General features: G+C 42.2%; 1 protein-coding gene across 8 annotated transcripts in view; it reads left to right on the top strand.

Annotated features, from left to right (window-relative positions):
- The window catches only part of PPFIA4 (PPFI scaffold protein A4), a 112,300-nt gene that overhangs the window by 61,715 nt on the left and 27,205 nt on the right, over window positions 1-23,380 (top strand). For 5 of the 8 annotated variants that reach the window (XM_060277202.2, XM_088674490.1, XM_060277204.2 and 2 more), the window contains 8 exons: window positions 165-244; window positions 1,336-1,467; window positions 5,414-5,476; window positions 6,400-6,491; window positions 10,784-10,925; window positions 17,733-17,938; window positions 19,990-20,230; window positions 20,581-20,616. In XM_060277202.2, the coding sequence (XP_060133185.1) occupies window positions 165-244; window positions 1,336-1,467; window positions 5,414-5,476; window positions 6,400-6,491; window positions 10,784-10,925; window positions 17,733-17,938; window positions 19,990-20,230; window positions 20,581-20,616 (992 nt within the window). The remainder of the gene's footprint in view (window positions 1-164; window positions 245-1,335; window positions 1,468-5,413; window positions 5,477-6,399; window positions 6,492-10,783; window positions 10,926-17,732; window positions 17,939-19,989; window positions 20,231-20,580; window positions 20,617-23,380) is intronic. The other 3 variants (XM_060277209.2, XM_060277207.2, XM_088674492.1) reach the window with 1 other exon arrangement.

Genomic DNA, 23,380 nt, shown 5'->3' with positions numbered 1-23,380 from the left:
GGTCACATTCCCATATTTTTGGGTAGTACTGCACTCTGTCTGATTGCTGTGTCAGTATGTTCTTATGTAAGAACAGGTATCTCTTATCCCCACTCCCTATCCCAATTCCCAGAGCTTGTAAGAATTGCTCATTCCTTTGGGACTGTCTTGTTCTGTGTAGGCAGAAGAAAGGCATGGCAGTATTGAAGAGCGACTGCGGCAGCTGGAGACTCAGTTGGAGGAGAAGAACCAAGAACTAGCAAGGGTAGGTTGACTTCTGTAGAGTATATAGCACTGTTTTTTATCATTTTTGACACCTTATTTACAGCACCACAGTTTAGGTCAGGATCCTGTTGTGTGTGGGAGGGAGAAAGATGATTTGGAGTTAGCTTCTACATTTGCTACTTGGATTCCAGTGTCTTATTCACAAGTGTTGCATCACATGGTTGCTGCAAGTCTTTAACCACACTGTTACAGCCTGCTTCTTTAAGGCTGAGTTTTGATGGCATGGTTTAAGTTGTGACACCCAGGCACACAGGAAACTCCTTTATAATTGAGCTCTGCATAGTGGAACAATTGTATCACAGATGGTGGTCAGCACTTCTGAATTCAATCGAAGTTCTGAAATAAAATGGGAGTTCTTATCATTTCACTTCTACCAAAATCTATTCATCTTCCTTCCTGATAGCTCTATAATGTATACTAACAAAACATTTATTTTGTTTTGGGTTGCCATTTCAAAGACTTTTAATACAGTCATACCTCATGTTACGTCTGCTGCTGGTTACGTCTGTTCGGCTTGCGCTCCGCGCCGAACCTGGAAGTACCGGAACTAAATTGTGCTTTGCACATGTGCAGAAGCGCCGAATCACAACCTGCGCATGCGCAGACGCGGATTGTGAACGTTGCAGGTTGCGAACATGCATCCCGCACGGATCACGTTCACAACCCGACCATCCACTGTACTAATTTCAGTGAGCAGTTTCACAATAGTAAAATAGTTGCAAGGAAAGGTTTTTTTGTGTCATTATTGTACACAAGAATAAATCTGTGCCACTGAATGATATAAAATCACTTCTTAATTTGCAGTGTAAATAATATTAATAGGAATTGGGCTCCCCACTGGTATAAGCTGATGTAGTGGAACCACTAACAATTGGAAAGTGGATTCGCAAATCTTTCAATCAATGTGGTGGACATAATATGCTTGTGAAAACTTTACTACATTAGGTTGTTAGAAAGAAGTTTATTTTGGAGGAGATTCTTCAATGATTAGGGCTAATTTTACAGCAATTTCAAGGCAAATCTGCTTTGAATTACTTGGTTGATCATGATTCCACCTTAACTTCCAAACAGGCCCGTCAGAGGGAGAAAATGAATGAGGAACACAACAAGCGGCTGTCTGATACTGTGGATAGACTGCTGAGTGAGTCCAATGAGCGGCTTCAGCTTCATTTGAAAGAACGGATGGCAGCCCTTGAAGAGAAGGTATGTATGTATTAGACACCTCATAAAATTAGCTCTATGGGTGTCATACACAACTGGCCTTTTTGCCATGCTATGTTTAAGAATATAATTTTGCTGACAGTCAGGATTTGACTGGCCACCCTAAAAAGAAACTGAGATCAAAGCTATTCTTGAACAGTTAATTCCAACTATTGAGTCAGGCCCAAGATTCTTTTTAAAATGAATGTTAGCAAAATACTATTGCTATGGAGTAGAGCAGTGGTTCCGAATTGGTGGTTGCTGACCCCCAAGGGGTCCGCATAACCCATCCAGAGGGTCTGTGACACTACTCATGTGTAACAAAAACTACCATAGAGATAACAAAAATTTCAAAAGTAGGGGGCCTGTGGCTTGGCTTAGCTAACTGGAAGCCACAAGTTGAGGATCTTAGAGACTGGTTTTGCAGAGAAGGCATCCTTCTTTGTTGCCTTGGGCTCTGCTGGTCCCTTTGCATCTTCCTTTGGGTTTAGTGTATTCTAACTAATTCTAAGGGATAGAGGATTGCACTGATGGCTTCTTGAATGTTTTGTTGGTACAGTTTAATGGCTGCTGCAATAAACGTGGAACAAAATTTTGGCTTTTAGGATGCTGTTGTGTCTCAGCTACCTACATATTCATGTATTGGCATCTAAGTATTTGTAGTGGTATCAAAAAGCCATTATTCATTGAGGATGGATGGGTAATTGGATGAATGGGTGGGAAGATTTTAAAAATGTTTTTGTTACTTTACTGTGCCAAATTATTAGCTAATGATCATGGTTTTGAAGATAAATACTGCTGTAAAGGCAAAGAGTCTATAAATATTTGTTAGTAATTTGGATGGCACAGATATCAATTCACGTCCTACCTCATACTTCAGCTGAACCATCTTAAGTGTCCCTACCACTTTCTTTTTCTTCTGATAGTGTGTAGCAATTGTAATATCTATACTGTGTGAAGTTGGATCCTCACTGGGCCAACTTCAATGAGAATAAGCTCCGTAAGAATCAATCATTCCTTTCTCTTCTAATTATTATCATGTACTTAGAGTGCAATGATGATCAACTGCATCGCACATGTAAAAAATGTGATAAAAAGAGTGTCATAAAGAAAATAATCTTCGTTTGGTCTAGTTGCCTGTTGAGCTCTGATTGTGTTAGGCCAGGAGCCGCAAACCTTTTTGTATCCACAGGCACATTTAGAATTTTGAGGGTGTTCTGGGGACACCAGTCAAAACTTGCCTTCTGTGTGTGGTGCGGCATAATGCAAAACGGATGCCACGAAGAGTGGCATAACAGAGACAGCCACTCTGGACAACCTTATGCTTATCATAGAAAGTCTGCTCTGTAGTATTGGTTTTGATCGTGGAGTTCACACAATATTTATTTTATATATGCACACTCTGTTGCTGTTGCTGTCTAATAGCAACAAGGAGCAATCCTCAGTACTAGGAAAATACAGAAGATAGCAACACCACTCTCATTTCACAGAGTTCACTTCGTAGGTACCTGTACATTTTGCCCCATAACTTTCTTTCCAGGAGGGGTTGATACTTACCTCAAAAAAATAAATAAATCTCAGAATATGGAGCACCTGTCCAGGAGCACCAGCAAAATTGTTTCCAAATGCTATAGTGCCTGCAGGTGCTGGGTTGATGACCCCTGTTTTTAGTCATTCTATCTCAAATGGTGTTGTTGGTTTTTTTTAATGGCTGTTGTGCTGGAAATTCAGACATTAGTGATTTTGACAAGCTTTGCTCAAGGTCTTTCAAAAGTATTCCTCTCTGCATTTAAAATTCATGGACTTGATTAGAACACCTGATTAGCATTTTGAATGCTAACTTCAGTTGTCTCAGTTCTCCCGTTACTAGAGTTGTTTAGCTCTTGGGGTGTGACAGGTTCCAAATTGTACAAATGGGAGCCATAACGGCACTCAGTGAGGAACAATTGCCTGGTTGAAATCTGCTGGGGAAAGACAGGGACTTCTTCAGTACAGTACATTTTCAGGGGTGGAATGCATTTTTGAAGCCTACCCATTTTCAGCCCTAGCTCTGCTATGTTTCCAGTATGATAGAGACCTGACCAGGGCTGCCTTTAGCAGATGTGGCGCCAGGGTACAAATATCTACTCAGCGCCCCCAAATTACCATCCATGGGGGGGGGGGTAGCTGCGCACTGCCAGCCATGGGTGTGTGTGTGCGCGTGCAACTCTCCCCCATGCCGCTGGGGGAGAACAATCCTCACAGAGGCTTGGGAGGGAAGCTGTGCGCCCGTCAGCCATATAATTGACGGGGCGCAGCTTCCATCCTAAGTCTCTGTGGGGATCTCTCTCCTCCTGTGGAGTCTTGGGAAGGAAGCTGCATGCCAGCCAGCCAGGGAAGCTGCGCTCTCCTCACACGGAGGCCTGGGATGGCGGGCGTGCAGGGAAAGGGGAGGCCGCCGGCAAAGCCGCGCAGCTTCCCCACTGACTGATGCATCTCTGAGAGGCACAACGCACCACTAAGCCCTATGGGAAAGACGGCTCTGGACCTGACTCACACCTCTTCATATTTTTTAAGGATACACTTATTCTTCCCCCCCCCCCCTGGCATGGAAATGGGAACAGAGGAAACTCCCATACAAGCAGTTAGGTGTATGGTCAGATAACACACAAAGCAACCGGCTGAGCTCATCTCCTCTCTGAATTGCAAAAAGGCCCACCATGTAGGGATCTGCTCTATGGGAGCAAACTTTACTTTCTATCAGCAAGGATAACACTCAGTGCCATTTATAGCAAATGCTTCCTCTGTAGCTAATGAGCCCAGAATTTAGGGCACCAATGGGCCATTACCTCTTCCATTATCTCATTTATACCGGTGCTGAATAATAATAATAATAGTAATAGCATTTTGCATGCTCTGCATCCAGGTGTAAGTGATTTTATGTGAGTTTAGGGAGTAATGCTGTGGGCTGAAATCCTACTTGTTTGACCATCTGGGAACTCATCCTGCTCTACTGGTCTCAAGTTTAGAAACTTGGCATAAAGAACTTTCATTGGCTCAAATTTGTCACTGTCAAATCTAAGTGGCCTTGTAGTTTCCCCAATACCATTTCCCTTTATTAATGCTAATAAAAATATTAAGTGCTTAATTTGTTTGTAAGTTGGCACACAGCTGCCTTCAGAAGTGCACAACAATTTTTAGGTTAGACCAGTATTATGTGCTGTTTTACTGTACAGGAGTTGGTTTATTTTTTTAAAGACAGATTTCTGACCTATTATCACATCAGATGGAATTCAGAATTAAGGTCAAACTGGCCATCAAATTTGGCACATAGATTTGGCATGCAAATTGTTCATGCCACACTCCAGATCCGGCTCATTCCACCCCGATTTTATTTTTTAAAGAAACCTTGCATGCTTGACAAATATTGTATCTAGTTTGGCCTTCAGAGGCAATTTTACTCCCAAGGTAGCTCCTATCCATGTCTAACATTCTTTTTAGCGATTAGCAGTTAATTTTTGGCAGCCTCACTAGAGGCTCATGTGAACTCTTGTGGAGGGATCACTTCTACAATTACCTGTTGGACAATGCAGATATCTGTTCTGATATATAGCTTTCAATCTCAATACTCAGAGTTCCCCAGAAAGCCACCTGAATAGCTTTACTTAGAGACCTAAATAGTCTCTTTGGTCCCTTGCTAAATGAGCATTCAGCCTGATTGGTTTGTGGAGAGATGAGACAACGTTGGTTTCTTAATGAGTATTCAGTCTCATTTGTTTGTGGGGAGATTAGATGAATTGCATCAAGAAAGTGTTAATCCACACTTCCCAGTGCATTTTTCTATCATATTCCTTACTGCAAAAAGTTTGATCATTTGAGGAAGTGGATTTGTTTTCCAAGAGCTCCAATTTTAAATCAAATTTGAAGCACCCTTTCTCTCTCTTGTAATTACTCACTTTTGCTTTTTAAGAACACATTACTACTTGAACTGGAAAATACCCAAAAACAAATAGAGGAGCAGCATCATGACAAGGTAAATGCCACTCCGGGGAACTGTGGAAGGAGTGGCAAATATATTTGTTAAGTGCATTTTTGTTGCCTTGAAATTGCATGATCAGAAACTGTCAAATGGTTGTATCATGATCACCAGTAGTTTCCCAGCAGTAACTGCTTTAGATCACTATAAAAAATTTTTTTGCATCCCTGCTGGGTCCTCCTTTAGAAGAGAAGCTGATCAAACTCTGTTCATTTCCAGTGAGCAGGATGTCATCATAGAGGACTGCAGTGGTTCTGTTTTGCCCACAAACACTGCATTTTGGGCAGAGTTTTAGTAGGGATAGGATCTTAGCTAAAAGGTAGTAAATTAAACTGCAAATAACTCCCTTTGGAGTCCTGTCTCGTGTCATCTCAACATTTTAACTGGAGACCTTTTCAACCCCATTGCACTAGCCAAAGTTCTTATGCAGGCTTCTGCTGGCAGGGCGCAATAATTGACTCCCACCCTTTGTATGGATGTAGCAGGACTACTTCACTCCCCTACCTTTAATATGTGGACAAAAATTGCACTATATTGCATGATCTTCTTGTTTATGGTATTGAGGCTTGCATTCAATGATTTTTAGGATAAGCCTCGGATTTTTGGTCCTTCTGTCTACAGCTATAGATTTCTCACTGTTTGCTAGCATGACCAAATACATTCTCAGAGCAACAACAGGAATACAGTTAGTGTCCAAGTAGCATTCACTTGCTGCATGTAACAGCCAACAACCAATAAGTGCCTGCTTTTCCCGCACCCCTTTGCCTGCCTCTTTGTCCCCTTATTCTCCCCTGCTTTCCCTTCAGCATGATAATCTACAATTGCTGCATGACTTTTGACTTCACAGATGGTATGAAATGTATGTGTTACCATAGTTGTACTGGCTATAGAGAAACTATTTCTTATTTTGTTGTGAACAGAGAAGGCTGTCAGATGAAATTGACAAATTGAGATTAGAAATTGACCAGTTAAAGACAAGAAGTGGATCTTTTCTTGACAGTGTACATACAAGGTGAGAATATTATTATTTTTATATTATTTTTCATGGCAAATACCTCTGTGGCAATTTGTTGTTGTCGTCACCATCATCTTAATCATTTATTAAATTTGTATATCTCCCTTCATCTGAAGATCCCAGGCCAGTTCATAACAGAAAAATACAAAATACATAATAAAACAAACACAAACCAATGACCCCACATACTGATGGGAGGGGGGGTTGTCTCTCTGAACCAATGCCTCAGCCTGTGTTGCTGTATCTGCAGACTTTTCTTTGATGTTTCTCACATCCCAGAGTTCTTCACATTGAAGCAGAATGAACAATCAGGTGGGCTGCATTTATTGAAACTTGTAAAAATGTTCTTGGCAAAATTTTAGTTTTGGCCTCTGTTACTTTGATAGATGCTGCTGAAATTGAAGGGCTACCAGAGCCCAAGTGGCTGTGTCACAAATTGTTTTCATCTTAATGGCAACTAAAACATAGGTCTTCTGCGTACCTGACGGTTGTATCATAGCAGAGCCTGATTTCTGGTGGTCCAACTGGGTTTTAGCTACACAGTTCATAGAATAGAATTGTAGAATTGGAAGAGACCCTGAGGGTAATCTAGTACAACTGCCTGCAATGCAGGAATCTTTTGCCTGACATCTGGCTTGAACCTGCAACCCTGAGATTAAAAGTCTCATGCAGTTGGGCATCCTGGGGATCTAAACAGGAACACTGCAGACTGCTATGTTTTGTTGCAAGTCCTTCTTGCAAATAACACAAAAGAAGCTTTCCCACTCTCTTCTGCCTCTTCAAATGCTAAACTGGCCTAATAAAATTTATCTGAAAGCAAAATCTGACTCTTTGCTATCACTGTGTGATCCAGTAGAGGGTGCAATTACACAACATGCCAGCAAAATAGATAAGACAGCAAGCACCTGCAGTGCTCTAGCTACCAGTGTTTTGCTTTTGTTTTGGAGCCTAACTAGTAAATAGGAAGGATAACTTCTGTAATGGGCATCAGTTCTCTTCACACATTACATGTTTCATATTGATAGTACATCAGTTTATAAAACGGTGAAATTCAGACCTGCATTTTTAACATGGAGCTTTGGTGTGTTTCATTTTGTACCTGATTATCTTGCTAGGGTTTATTTAGTCAGTACACTGTGGTCTTAAATGTTACCTGTCTTAAGCCTCTGTGATTTAATCTAAAAAAAATATTGATCCTCGGGTATTGTCTTTTGATTGCAACCTTTAATAGGTTTAGTGGACACAGTAACCTTTAGTAGGTTGTCTACACCATTGTGCTAATCCTGCTCTTAGTAGACAATATAATTGCCCACTCTGCACCTTTTGTGGTGGCTCATGGCTCCTTCAATCCTTGGCATGTCCAGTTAAAGATTCTCCAATAAGCAAGCTGTTGAGAGAACTCTTCCTGAGATGCTGAAGATAAAGTAGTATGGACTACAGTATTGGTATGATTGGGAATAATGCAGCTCTGAATGGAATCTGTGCTGTCTTTGGCAGTCATGTGATTGCTACAGTGAACACATTGTTGCAGTTCAGCCCACATTTACCCTGCTAGTATGTAACCCATTTTTAAAATAGCTTCACTGTGGAATTATCAAATCAGAGTTACTGTTGCGAGTGCTGTGTTTAACCATGACTGTTCATGGAAAATTACTTACAAGCCAGGGAAAAAAGGATGATGGTGAGAAAAGGAAGTTGAAGCCATATTGTAAAGGGAAGCCATTGGAACTGTCATGCCGGGTCTTGCTAACCCTTGTAATCCGTAATCTGTGAAACTAATCTTCAGAGAAAAACCACAAGCCCTGTAATGTGCTGTGTTGTTTGATCACAATTTCTGGTAATAAGAGGCATACAGACACAGTTGAATATGTGGCTGTTACGTTCATATATAATGACATGTTCTGCTATTTTATGAGATAAGGAAGAAAAGTAAGATGAAAAATGAAATATGAAATCATGTCGCTTCACTCCTAATCCATCACTGGTGGCAGTCTCTTCATTGGAGGAAAAGAGATGATATCCCTTCCATGTACACATATCATTGCTTGTTCAAACAGCCTACTGACAGATTCCTGACAGCATAATCCTTTGCATGTCTATTCAGAAGTAAGCCCCACTGAGGTAATTGGGGCTTACTTCCAGGTAAATATTGTGTAGGATTGCACCCTGAATTCTCTACACTGTTTAGCCATTATGGATTGAATTCAGCCTCTTTTGTCTGAATCATGCCTAGTTTAAGGAACACCTGACAGGTTTTTCTTTCCCCTGCTTTGCAGAGATGGTTACTATGTCCCCCTACTGCTGTCTCCAATCAGAACAAGAAGGTGCACGTACTGTAGACACTGGAGTTTGAAGGGGGAAAGTGAAGCACTATTGTCTTTCACCTTCTCACTTATCAATCATTCTTGAATATAAAAAAATTCCTTCCAGTAGCACCTTAGAGACCAACTAGGTTTGTCATTGGTTGGTCTCTAAGGTGCTACTGGAAGGAATTTTTTTATTTTGTTTCGACTACGGCAGACCAACACAGCTACCTACCTGTAACTAGAACTCTTGAATACGTTCCTACTAATGGTCCGTTTTTGTGTTCAGGTTCCATAGACTCTGTAAATTATTCATTTAGCCACAGAAGTCTGCAGTCTTACATTATTGTACTATGAGGGGATTTCCCAATTTTTCTCCCCCTCCCCCGTGGCTTCTCACAGGCCCCTAACTTCTTCAAACACCATTGCTTGAATACCTGGGGTTTCATTGATGATTTTCATATTCTGCTATTAACCTTAGCAACCTAGAATAACTTCTTGTTTAGGGATATGCTGCAAAATAAACCACAACAGTCTTTTTGAGCCAAAGGGTTAATGGAAGGGTAGATGGAACTGAAACTGGCTCTGTAGCTTTTGCTACAGGATGTGTCCTTGTATTGCAGAGGCAGATAATTGTGTTGGATTCTCCCCCACCCCCAAATATCCTGGAACACCAGAGTGCTCAAATGATAGGGCTGGAAAGTGCTGCACCCACTGGGGATCTCAGCTGTCACTTTCACTTTGATCTCCTCCTCTCCAGACTGAAATGAGGCTCTTAGGCTCAGCCAGTGTGATGAGAGATGGGTTGGTAGCCTGTATGTGAGCCTGGTGTGGCATGTGATAAGCTTGGCATATAAACATTTAAAATATTACTCGAGTATGATTTTAAATTTCAAAAGTGTGTGTGTGTGTGTGTGCACTCTCACACACATTTACAGTACTTTAATAAGAGACTCTGCATTTCAAGCTTGCTTCTAAAGAACTGAAACTTAATACCCTTTCAATTGACCTGGTGGGCTTGCAATAACTCTAAGTAGAAAATTAGGAGCTGCTTATTACTTGCTAATCAACGGAATGCTTCTTTAACATTCAGGGTCAAGTTCTTCAAAGTTTGGATTGTCACATACTGCACTCTTAAGTGCTTGTTTAGCTATATATATTGGCCTCTGTCCAACAAGAAGGGACATGGAAATGGGTGTTGCACATGTGTTTCCCAACACTGAAGAGATTCTGGAGCAAGATCTTGAATACCACTGATCATCTATTTGGAGGAAATGGAGTTTTCCTTCCTTGACTGATGATTGGCAGCACTCTAACCCCAACTTAGTGATTGCTATTTAAAGTCTGTTGTGACATTTGTGTTTTTATTGTTTTAAGCTTCTTGTGACTACTTTAAATTATTTTGTTATAGAGTAAAAACATTGTGAAAAATGAACTCCTGGAATGTTCTTTTCACCCTTGGGAAAACACCCATGCAGCACCAGTGTCATCTTGTTGAATCAGGGTGCTACTGAATAGCTTGCTTTCCTGATTTTACTGAGGGAAGGTTACTGGTTTTCTTTAAAAGTAAAACTAAATTCAAGGTGTTTCATTTACCAAGGGATGGACATGTGTTGACCAGAACTGTTCCCTGTTCCCCACCCAGTTTGGACTTTCCTGGTACTGGTTATGTACCCACATTGCTGTCTGAATCTCAGTTATCTAAATCTACATTCACTGTACATGCTTGTATGGATTTCCTGTTTTTCCAGACTTACAAGTAGTTGAATATTTTGGCTGTGAGACAATGATAGCATACTGTGTTTCTCAGTGTGTGTTTTGTTATACTGTCAGTATCTGAAATTACTATCTATTTTAGACTGGTGAAAAAACAAGTAAAAATATTAAAACTATTTATTACGAATTATCCCCATTAAACAAAACTAAATTATTCTATTTTTATTTACTTAGGAATTTTCTCCTCTCCTGCTCTTTTTTCCCCCATAGGTCGCTTGTTGGAAGCACCCCAGACCTCAGGTATCCCCTGAGTACTATTGTCCATGCACCAGCCGAGCCCTTTGGAACACCCTCCAGTCTTCACCGGGCACCAAAGAGCCGATTTACAACTCTGCGGGAAGACCCCTCCAAGGTAAAGCTCCTGATGTTTGCCTTGCTCCAGCTAATCTTTAGCGGGCAGCTCCAGTTACGCCTGTATCTTGGAGCATATCACAAAATCTTTGTGATGGCAGCAGCTGCAGCAGCTGTCCTGCGCCTTTAAACGAGGGGCTTTGGCCTTTCACTCGGCAGTAACAGCTGCAGACCTAAACCCCTTCTGAAGGAAAGAGACTCCCTGTTGTGCAGAAAGGCCACTGGATGGTGGCCAGGATAGTACTTATTTGATGGGCTTCTGTGGAGGATGGTGAGATGAAGTTTCAAAGGTCTTTGCTATGCTGTGAAATCTGGGCAAGAAAGAAGCCTGCTGGAGCCCTTATGCCTCACTGCTTAGTTTGAGCGTATACATGTATTGTTATACCGTAATTACTCTTAGAAGCCAAAGGACTTGCTTGAATACTATAGATGTAGCTACATGTTGAGAAGAATGAGAATGTGTTGCATATCATCCCTTTAAGGCCCACTTTCAAGCTTGAATGCAACTTGAATTCACTTAAGTTTTGTTTTAGTGGAAGTGTCTCAATTCAGTCCATTTAAAATGGGCAAAAGTCAAAGTGTGAACACCTTGGTGAATTTTGTTTGTTTGTTTGTTTCAAGGGTGGATAGATGTACTATCTATCTTTTTTCCATCAGGAAACTCAAGGTAGTGAGTGTATTATTGGAAGAGTTCAAAGGATCAATTACCATAGTTGCAGAGTACAGGGAACAAGGATTTTCTTGTTAAGCTCTAGTGCATCTTTCCTCAACTTTGGATCTCTAGATGTTCAATTTCAACCTCAGCCCAGTATGTCCAATGGACAGAGATGATGGGAGTTGTAGTCCTACATCATATAGTAAACCAAATATGAGAAGAATACTCTAGTATAATGAACTTACAGCTCTGCATGGAGCTCACAAATACAGTTAGAGAATAGGCAACTATGAAATTAATGGCAGAGACATGGATACTGTAGAAAAATTAGTTGCTTATTCTTTTGGTAGCAAACTGTCATATTTATGCGGAGATATAAATAGTAGACTGTTATGTGTACTGTATATCAAAATGCTTTATTGACACTTAAAACCATGTTTTGCATGATGTTCTGGCAGACTATAAATTGTGTTTTTGTGCTTTAACAATATGTGGTCCAGACAAAGCAACATACTGCTTGCTTACTTTGAGATGGTTAGTAAACCTACTGAACTTCTTTCTACACAGTTATTTAAAGGCATGCTGTTTTTTTTTTTTTTAATTTATTTTTATTAAAGGTTTTCTCAGTTTACAAAGACATGGGCAGTGTCTCTCATAGCCTTTTTACAGATCAGTTTCAATTGTTGAGACATTGGGGAGGAAAAGGGGGAGAGCGGTAGATAAGGGAAGGGGGTGGGGGTAGTGTGACAATGTTTCTAGTTTACTTAAAGTGTGTTGGGGGGGGGTTGTCAGCATCGGTTGTGCAGGTTCTTTGTTGTGCATTTGTTTTCCTTTGATGGTGAGAGTTGTTGGGGTTGGCCTAGGATATAGTTTTCTTTTGTGGTTGGCTGTGGTGGTCTGTTTTATGTGAGTAGGGTGGGCGGGTCAGGTTAGCCATATTGATTTGTATGCTGTTGGTGGATTTCTGTCGTTGTCTTGTTGCGCTGTGTATGTGATAAAGGGGAACCATACTGGGGTGAAGCCGTCTTCTTCTATTTGACCCCGTGTCAATTTCAACTTATTGGTTAATTTTTCTAATAGGGCTATTTCCCATACCGTCTGGTACCATTGGTCCATGTTTACTCCTGCCAGGTCTTTCCAGTGTCTGGTTATGGTGTTTCTGGTAGCTGAGAGTAAGTGGGTTATGAGTTCTTTGTGATGTAGGTGGGCATTATTGTCCTGGAAGATGTTTAGCAAGGCCAGTTCTGGGGTAAGTTCTAATGTTTGTTGGGTTATTTTACCTACTTCTCTTACGGTTGTTCTCCAGAATTGTTGGGCTTTGGGGCATTCCCACCACATGTGGAAATATGTGCCTGTTGATGTGCATCCTCTCCAGCATTTTGATGAGGTTCCTGGGCGTATTAGTGCTAGTTTTCGTGGTGTTAGGTACCACCTGTAGATGGTTTTCAGAGTGAGTTCTTTCCTTTTTGCTGATATGGATTTAAATGGGGGTTTAGACCACATTCTGGTCCATTGAGTGGGGTTGATTTCATAGCCTATATCTTCTTCCCATTGTTTTTTTATTGCGTCTGGGGAGTTTGTGGAATTTTGGAGCAGTATTTTATATATTGCAGATACCATCCCTTTGCCGTGACCCTTTGTCGTTAGAAGGAGGTTTTCAAAAGGTGTCAGGGGTCTTGTTGCTGCTGATTTTATTACTGGCTTGTTTAAGAGGGCATGTAATTGGTGTTGTGCTAACCAGGGTATTTGGGTGTCTTCTAGTTTATCCTGTATTTCTCGTGTTGTCAGAGGTATGTTATTTTTATAGAAGTCTGTTAGGCGATATAGGCCTTTGGTTTGCCAAGTTTTAGTTTGGATGTTTTGTGCTGCCTGGTGGAATAATGGATGGTAGACCAGGGGGAGTAGTGGGGATGTGGTTGGGGTTAGTTTGTCCGTTTCTGTTTTCCATGCTTTGAACATGGTTTGTGTGTACCTATTAAGTGTTGTGGGGATCCTTCTTAGTTTGTTTGGGAGGAATGGGTATGCTGTGGTGCTGATATTCTCAATTGTGTCTCTCTCTAAGTGTATCCATTGTTTTGTCTCATCTTCCAGTATATACGGGATTATATGTCGTATTTGATTGGCCCTGTAATATGTTTCTATGTTAGGGATTCCCCATCCTCCTTGTGAGGTGGGGAGGTGCAGGTATTTGGTGCTTATTCTTGGTTTTTTATGTGAGAAGATGAAGGAGTGCAGTTTTCTCTGCCATCTGCGGAGTTGAATTGGGGGGATCCAGACTGGGAGGGTTTGGAATAAGTAGGTTAATTTTGGGAGGGTGATCATTTTGATCATTGCCATTTTATCTGAGAGGGTGAAATTCATGTTGTCCCATCTCTTCAGGTCTTTGTTTATTTGTCGCCACAAGGGTTTATAGTTGTGTAGGTATAATTTGTTGAGATTTTTGGTTATTTGTACCCCTAGGTATCTGAACTTGGTGTGGCAGAGTTTTATTTTGGTGATATTAGTGAGTTCTTTCTGGGTGTGGGGAGGAGTGTTGAAGCACATGGCTTCTGATTTTGCAAAGTTTACTCGCAGGCCTGACACCGTTGCGAATGTGTTGAGTTCTCTGGTTAGGGAGATTGCTGTGTTTAAGGGGTCTGATGTTGTGACCATTAGGTCATCTGCAAAGAGCCCTATTTTATATGTTCTGCCTTTTATTTCCACTCCTTTGATGTCTGTGGCTGCACGGATTCGGATTGCTAGCGGTTCTAGGGCCAGTATAAATAGGAAGGGGGATAGTGGGCATCCTTGTTTTGTGCCCCTTTGGATTTTTATGCTATTGGAGTCTATGTTGTTGATTCTGCATTTTGCTGAGGCTTGGGAGTATATTTGTTTGAGGACTTGTAGAAAGTTTGGGCCAAAGTTCATGCTAGTTAATACTGCTAACAGGTATTTCCATTCTAGGCAATCAAAGGCCTTGAGGATGTCTAGAGACATGATTGTCAGTGGGGTTTTGGTTGCCTTGCTGTGTTCGATTAGGTTCAGCAGTTTCCTGATGGGGTCTGTGATATTGCGACCAGGGACGAAGCCAGTCTGATCTGGGGCTACTAAATTGCATAAGAAGTTTTTTAAGCGGTTGGCCAGGATTGATGTGAATATCTTGTAGTCTTGGTTTATTAATGAGATTGGGCGATATGATTCGACTTTGAGATTGTCCTTCAGTGGTTTTGGGATGGAGACTATTTTGGAGTGGGTCCAGGTTTGGGGGATGGGCCCTCCTTTCATGATGTCGTTAAATAGGCGAGTCATGTGTGGCATTAGGGGTTCTTTGAATTTCTTATAGAATTCTGCTGTGAAGCCGTCTGGGCCTGGGGCTTTGTGTGGTTTCAGGTTTTTTAGGACCATGTCTATTTCCTCTGGGGTGATGGGCCTGTCCATGTATTCCTGTTCTTCATCTGTTAAGGTAGGCATGGTCAGTCCTGCTATGAATTCTTTTATTCCCTTCTCAGGTGGGTTGTGGGATGTGTATAGACTAGAGTAAAATTCTGCAAATTCTGAAGTTATTTCTTTGGGGGAGAATGTTGTGTTGCCGTCTTTTTTGGTGATACAGTGTATTCTTGTTTTGAGTGTTCTTTTCCTGCATCTATTCGCTAATAGTCTGGAGTTCTTCCCTCCATATTCGTAGAAGCGTTGTTTAGAATATAGAATGTTGATCATTGTTTTATTAATTTCTAGGGAATCTATTTCTCTTCTCTTTTGTTCTATAAGTTTAAGAAGTTTTTTGGATCCTGTTTGTTTGTAGCGTGATGAGAGGGTTGTAATTTCTTGTTCCAGTTTACTAATCTTTGTGGTGGTTTGTTTTTTAAGGAGTGTTTTCTCTTTTATGCAAGCTCCTCTGGTGACTGCTTTCATTGCGTCCCATAGGAGGGGGGTTGTTATGTTGTCTACATCATTTTCTTTGAAGTAATTTTGGAGGGTTTTTGTGAGACTTTCTCTAGTTTGTTTGTTTGTGGTTAGGATGGGGTTAAAGGACCATGATGGGGTATTATGTGTTCTCTCTCCTATTTTAATAGTGACTTCTACTGGGGCATGATCTGTGATTTTAATGTTGCCTATGTTTGATGATTCTACCCAAGGGATTAGACTCTGTGTGAGCAGAATGCTGTCCAATCTGGACGTTGTGCCATGCCGTCCAGATTGGAATGTGTGGGTAGTGTCTCCCGGGTTTTGTTCACTCCAAATGTCGTAGAGACCCCTGTCTTTTAGCAGTTTTATTAACTTGTAAGAGTCCCTAGTTATTGGGGGTTTTCCACGAAGGAAAGTTGCCCATGGGGTTGTAGATTGGATGTTTTTTAGGGATATGCCTTTCATGTTTAGGTTGAGGTCGCCTCCTAGGATTGCTTCCCCTTCCATGAAGGAGAGAAGTTTGTTCAGTGTCTTCTGGAAGAATTCTAGTTGTTTTGAATTTGGGGCATATATAGAGCCGATTGTCAGTTTAATTTTGCCATCTAGTGTTCCTTTGATGAAAATGAATCTGCCCTTTTTGTCCTTCAGGACTGTTGTGGCTTTGAAGTTTAGGTCTTTATTAAGTATTACAGCTACTCCGCGGGCCTTTCCTGAGCCTTGTGCCACCCATTGTTGACTGAAGCGGGGGTCGCTCAGAAGTTTGTTCCCTTTGGGGGGGTTGTGTACTTCTTGTAGGAAGGTGATGTGTGGTTTCATGGTGTTTATGTATGAGGTAATGCGTTTTCTTTTAATGGGGTTTCCCAACCCCCTCACATTTAGTGTAATCGCTTTTAAGCTAGCCATCACGTCTATCTGTTGTGTAAGGCGATTCCTTGCCAACCCGTCCAGGTTGTCCTGTGTCTCTCACTATGTGTTGTTTACTGAACCATTGGGGTTTCGCTGACCTAGGGTGTGGTGGGTAGGGGGCTAGTGGGGTTAGAGTTAGATTTGGGTTAGAGAGTAGGGAGTAAGTTGTATAGAGTTTCCTATGTGTAGTCTTATAGGTGTTCATTTGGGGTATTTTGGGTCGTCCGGCCCTTGGCCGGTTGGCCCTGGGTCTCAGCTGATGTGGAGAGCCGTGTTCAGAGACAGGCCTTCCCCCTTGTCGTTTACGATGGGGGGTGATCAGCGAGACAATGTAAAGCGTCATTGCGACATGGATGTCGGGTTTAAGGTTTGGGAACAATGTTGCCAGTATTAATAGCAACATCATTTTTGTGTTGGGGTGTAGGTGTGAGTGTTGGTGCGCTCTCTGGTGCCACCATTGTGCTAATTAGGTATTATCTTTTAGCCTGATCGCAGGTTGGGTTGTGTGGGTTGCATTTGTTATATTTCCTTAGAGTGGATTCGGGGGGGTGTGTGTGTTGAGGGTGTGTGTTGTGAGTTGTTGGATTATGGGGGATGTGGTTGAGGTTGTTTGGACTGGTGTTGGAGTGGCGGTTTCTGTGGGGATGTGGGGTGGGGGGGGAATGTTGCTGGTGTTAGTTTTGTTCATAGCCTAGGGGGGAGAGGGGGGGGGAGAGTCACCAGTCCTTCAGCTTGCGATGTTTCCCGGCTGCTTCATTTTGCTGTGGTTGTTGTTGCAGTAAGGTCGTTCCTCTGTGCTGTGTTGGTTTCGTCGATCTTGGTCAGGCTTCTTGTGTCGTATGGTCGGCCGGATGGTTTCGTGTGTGATGGTGTTGTCTGGTTGTATTGGCGTGCTTTGTGTTTCTCTTGATTCTTTGCCTTAAAGGCATGCTGTTGACCAGTATCAAATATGGCAACTCCAACGCTATAGCAAGCCATTCCCAGACTGCCTTAAACAAAAGAAACTATGTTTCTCTTAGCCATTTCTCTGGCCTTCCATTTACACTTTTCTCTATTTGTAGCCAAGTGAATGCCAATAAAGGCTGCTTAATCCCCAAAATAATTTTCTTACTTCCTGCTACTGCTATACCTTTCAAAAGTTGGAGATTTTTAGAGGAACAAATCCATACTCCCATAAGTTCTAGTCTGAGCATCGTTCTATCAAGGTTGCCTAGGTGAAATCATCCATAGCCCAGGATAAATGAAGGCCCTTCATTTCAGAGTACAGCTATGGGAAATGGCATTCTTCCCTTTGGCCCCTTCTTATTGGAGTTTTAACATGGTGGTGGTTGCATGAGTTATTTTGTGGTTTTATGTATTCAGGATTGGGACCTTGCTCAGCCAGGTGGGGTCCTTGCCACTACATCTCACACCTTTGACAGTGACCCAGAGATCTCTGATGTTGATGAGGATGATCGGGAGACTGTGTTTAGTTCCATGGACATGCTGTCACCAAGCGGTCACTCTGATGCCCAGACCCTTGCTATGATGCTGCAGGAACAGCTTGATGCCATCAATGAGGAGATCAGGTATGGAATGGAGCAGTCCATCTCATGATATTGACTTGAATCTATCTATATTTTCATAGTGACTCTGAAAAAAATCTAAATAATTTTGTTTGGACTACCTCTCAGAAAAAGTGAACTGCTTTCAGTCATCTCTAATCTCAATCTTCTGAAGATCTCAAAGCATAGTATAGATGAAATATAAAAAAAATATAGCAGTCTGCATAATCCATAAAGCCTGAAGACATACCTTTTAGCATTCTCTCTGGAAACTTAAAAAAAATAAGATGGGAGGAAGAGCTGAACCTGGGAGGGAAATGAAGACATGAAACAGCCAATTTGGGTTGCTGCAGAGGACCCAGGTGGCGCTGTAGGTTAAACCACAGAGTCTAGGGCTTGCTAATCAGAAGGTCGGCGGTTTGAATCCCTGCAACGGGGTGAGCTCCCGTTGCTCGGTCCCAGCTCCTGCCCACCTAGCAGTTCGAAAGCACATCAAAGTGCAAGTAGATAAATAGGGACCGCTCCGGCGGGAAGGTAAACGGCGTTTCCATGTGCTGCTCTGGTTCGCCAGAAGCAGCTTTGTCATGCTGGCCCCATGACCCGGAAGCTGTCTGCGGACAAACGCCAGCTCCCTCGGCCTATAGAGCGAGATGAGCGCCGCAACCCCAGAGTCGGACACGACTGGACCTGATGGTCAGGGGCCCCTTTACCTTTACCCTAGTCACATAAAGGCATATGATTAGTTGCTAATGTTGTCTCAGCACTGGTTTGAATGTAGTACTGAATAGAAGCATATTCTCATCCAGTGCTCCCATGCTCTAAGAAAACTCAACATTGCTATATTAATCAAAGAAAAATGAGTAATCTTCCATCTGTCCCCAACTCAACATCATAGTTGCAAGTCCACAGAAAACATTTTGTTGTGCCTCTAGTCTAATGCCTTCAAGTGAAACTGAAGTTTTTTGTTTATTTTTTAAGGTTGAGGAAACTAATGTTCAGGAAGCTTGGTGATTTCCATCAAATCTTTTCCTAGATTCCGCACAGTGATAAAATAGGAATAGGGTGGCTTCTAGTTCCAGCTTTAATTTTCTAATTTAAAGGAAGAATTCAACATTGAGCTATGTTTGCCAGACAGAGCATGCCCTCTACTCTTCCCACATGCACTGTTCTGGGGGTTTTCACAACTCCACTCCAAAAGCCCAGGGTGTGTGCTAGGGGAGGAAAGGAGGGAACAGCTCTCTTGCATAAACAGAAGTATTCATGCAGGACTTCTACTGATGGAACTTGTTTGGTGAATCCTACCCCAAGTTACCTTGCATTTATCATTTGTCAATAAATATGCCGAAGGAGTTTATGGACTGAAGCATATGGAGGCCAAGCTTAACTTTTAATAAAAATGTTAGTTTGTTAGCCCTATGGATTTTGAAAGTATTACAAATGTGACCCATATGTAAGGGATACAGAGTATGAGCTTGAGAGCCTGGCAAAACAGTTCTTAGGAAATAGAGTCCTTCAGTGAAATATCAGAAGCTGTATTCTAGCTCAGAGTTCTTCAGCCTTGGGTGCCCAAGGTTATACTGCAGCTCAGTACAGTACTTTTCTTCTAGATAAAAGGTGACAGTACTCAACATGAAGTTGTTACAATAAAGTGCCACACCTTTAACCAGTGTTTTTCTTCCAGAAAAAAGGTGTAGGTACTGCGTATCTTTGAGTACCCTCAGAAAAAAAGCACTGCTGCAACTCCCATAATCCCTAACCATTGGCTAAGATGGTGGGAGATGGTGGGGGATCCCAGGTTGAATAACTCTGCTATAGCTTGTTGAGTCATGTAGATGCATAAACCATGGAGTAAGTCTTGAGGAGGCTCTTGGGGAGATGGCGGTAACTAACACATCAAGGAGAAGTGGGGTAAATTGCTGCCCTCTGGGTGAAATGGTTCTGAGTTGGAGCCATTGAATACCTTTATATTTTTCTGCATAATATGACTAAGCGGATAAGAATTCCAAGTGGTGTATGTCTAAATAAATGTTTTAAAATGCATTGCAAGCGGAGCTGAAATGCCTGTTTTCCTTTAGAATGATCCAGGAGGAGAAAGAATCAACTGAGCTGCGGGCTGAGCAGTTGGAGAGCCGTGTCACCAGTGGTAGCATGGAGGCCCTGAATCTAACACAGCTACGCAAAAGAGCATCTATCCCCACCTCCCTTACTGCCTTATCCTTGGCCAGCTCATCTCCTCCTGTCAGTGGGCGCTCTACTCCCAAGCTCACCTCTCGCAGTGCAGCTCAGGATCTTGATCGGATATGCAGCATGACCCTGGTAAGCAGAGAAAGAGGAGGAAGACAGGTCGGCTGTTTGATTATATATGCTGTCCTTAGAATTGTCTTGCTGCTTCCGAATATCGTTTGTGCAGACGGCAGGACTTCTGGCCTTTAGCATTTCCACTTGGGTTCTATTTATCGTGCATAGGAATTTAATTCAATGACAAAATTATATGCTGTTTTGTTTGTCTTCAGGAGGCCTTGTCTATCCTGCCTGATGCCCACAATCTCTTGATGTTCTCTTTAGTTCAAGTTGTAGCAGGCCTTTTACAGCATCAACAGTTTGCTTTCTCCTTCATACTGTTATTTTAAACTAACTTCTCTACTCTTGTGTCTGGTTTTTCACAGCCCAGTGACTTGAGGAAACACAGGAGGAAGCTACTTGTGAGTCTATTGGTTTATTTTCTCTTATGTGTATTCTTGTTCCACTTCTGTAACCTTGTTGCCCTTCTGCTCCCTCGTTAACCCTGTCATAACTATTGTCAAGCAGGTCTAGTGCACTAACATAGTGGAGCTGGCTTTATTCTGGAAAACCTCTGTATGCTGAAAAGAGAAGTGGTGGAGGTTGCAAAATATTGAGTTGTTTTAGGTAGGGACTCTTAACTTGCTTATACTACCTTCATTGCTTCCACAAAATGTTGTTGGCATCTGTCTCAGGAGACAATGAAGGAGTGCACCTTTGGGGGTGAAGTCAAACCATTGGAGAGTTACAGCACCTGCTATGGCTGTAGAGACCAATATGGGAGAGACCTATTTTGTTGCAGCTGGGGCAGATGAAGGCGTCCAGTTTTGTTGCTGCAGATGCACCATGACGTTTCTTCTCTCTGCGCTCCTCCCAGCCATCATTCCCCTTTCTGGTCACTGCTGTAACTACATGACATAATAAACTGTCTCCAGGCACTGTGGTCTTCTGCAAGGGATTCCCACACAGCAGGGTTGATGTTGACAGCCTTCACGTTAGGTTTGCACACAAAAAGCAGAGAATTGGCTAAATGTTTCCTTAGGTCTGCCAAGTTGCAACCTGGAGAATCTGATTTCGCCTTTGTCTTCTGCGTACCTTCTTCCTTTGCGTGCTGTAATAGAATATTGCAATCTTCTACAACAGGAAGATCAGAGGAGGAATAATTAGAAGCAGGGCTGCAGGACAGTTTCCCTCTGCTAAATGCTATATAGATAATTGTATGTCAAGCAGTAAATACACAGCTATTACTGAGGATCCAGTGGTCTTTAACTAAGATACCCTGCACTCAAACCAAGATCTCTTGAATGTGCTTTTCTGCTGGAACATATATTTTATCGAGTGGTGTAGCTATGCAAATATTATTGTAGATTCATATTGGTCAGTGTCTGTAACATCACTGACAAACATCATAACTCTACCCACCATGACTGTGCCATTGTTTATTTTAAAAATAAAGTGCATAAGAAGACCTTAATCTGTGATAAGTCACTATGCTGTGCTACGCATACATTGCTAATGTACTTTTCTCAAGTCTGTGCACCTCCTCAAAATACAAGTACATAATGGTTAACCTATGATCAATTAAAAAATGTTGTGATCTCTGGGCTGTGCATAGGCAACATCTTCAGTGAGAAAGGAATAAAACCTTGCCATCTTTTAATTGCAGTGGATACAAACATTTTCACTCAAACTTTGTTGCCATTTCCCCAATACCCTGAAACTGCTGTGCTGGTTGTATGGCTGTCAGAGGCACTAGATTAGAGATTGTCAGGTTGAGGCTAGAACTGGTTTGTGGCCATAACTAAACATGGAGGCTGTATTCTCTGGCTCAGGGGTCCCAGACATCAGTAGTCTGAGAAGAAGAGAACTGAAGCCTTAGGTGCAGTAAATGGAATATACTATTTTGTTCAAGCAAAGGCAGAAGTCCTGGCTTTTAGTATCTATACCATGCCTGGGCAGAGACTGATGCACACCCCTCTGTAGCCTTAGCACAACATATGGAACTTCACTGGGCCAGTCTCCAGCCTTGTACTCTGAAGTTCCCAGTTCTAAGCCTCATAATCCTTACCATACGGTAAAGGTAAAGGGACCCCTGACCATTAGGTCCAGTCGTGACCGACTCTGGGGTTGCGGCGCTCATCTTGCGTTATTGGCCGAGGGAGCCGGTGTACAGCTTCAAGGTCATGTGGCCAGCATGACAAAGCCGCTTCTGGTGAACCAGAGCAGCACATGGAAATGCTGTTTACCTTCCCGCTGTAGCGGTACCTATTTATCTACTTGCACTTTCATGTGCCTTCGAACTGCTAGGTTGGCAGGAGCTAGGACCGAGCAACAGGAGCTCACCCCGTCGCGGGGATTCGAACCGCCGACCTTCTGATCGGCAATCCCTAGGCTCTGTGGTTTAACCCACAGCACCACCTGCGTCCCTAGCATACAGTAGCTATGGCATTATTGATGGCAAGGAACTTGTTGGTGAATGTGTATTGAATTTAGTTCTTTAAAAATAATTCTTCTCACATTACACTTCTTCATTGCAGTGCTGCAGTGCTTGTGTAGAGCTTAAAACATGGAGAACCAATTAAAAAGAACCAATTCTCCATCAAGAAAAAAACCTTTTGGTGGGAGAAATCTACAAACCCATTTTATTTTGGCAGGATGTACTTGCCCTGTTTAACCTTTTTAAATGGTGGCAAAGTGGCTCTTCCTCATAGTGACCCCCCCCCACATCCATCTAGCTTGGCCAATTATCTTCCACTATTGGTGCAAGATTGGGGCTCTATCTATGAGTGCCCTTAACACAATGAAGTGTTCCTTTTGCTTCTGAAAAATTATCTCCATACACAGTTTTAGGATTCTTTAAAAAACTACTAATTTTGCATTCAAAACCCACCCTACATGATGAATAGCATAATTGCAGCCTGGCTGGCTATGGTAGTGTGCAGCAGCATACCCCTACCATTCCCTGCATGCTTCCACCTGCTGCTTCATTTTTATCTGTTGTTGTGTTCAGCTTCAGTGCCTGCCTGTGATTTGTTCAGTGCAAATGAGTTTGGAGATGACTCCTGTTTAAACAGTAGCGTGTATTCTCTCCACCCACCTCCTGTCCCAGTGGCTATGCCTTATGTCTCTAGAAGCATGTTTATTCCCTCTGTTTGGGTGCTTAGATCTTGCTTGTAGTGTCAGATT

The sequence above is a fragment of the Zootoca vivipara genome, chromosome 7 (genome assembly GCF_965207765.1).
Source record: "Zootoca vivipara chromosome 7, rZooViv2.hap1.1, whole genome shotgun sequence".
NCBI classification, from domain to species: Eukaryota; Metazoa; Chordata; class Lepidosauria; order Squamata; family Lacertidae; genus Zootoca; species Zootoca vivipara.
This window is presented reverse-complemented; position numbering and strand designations above follow the sequence as displayed.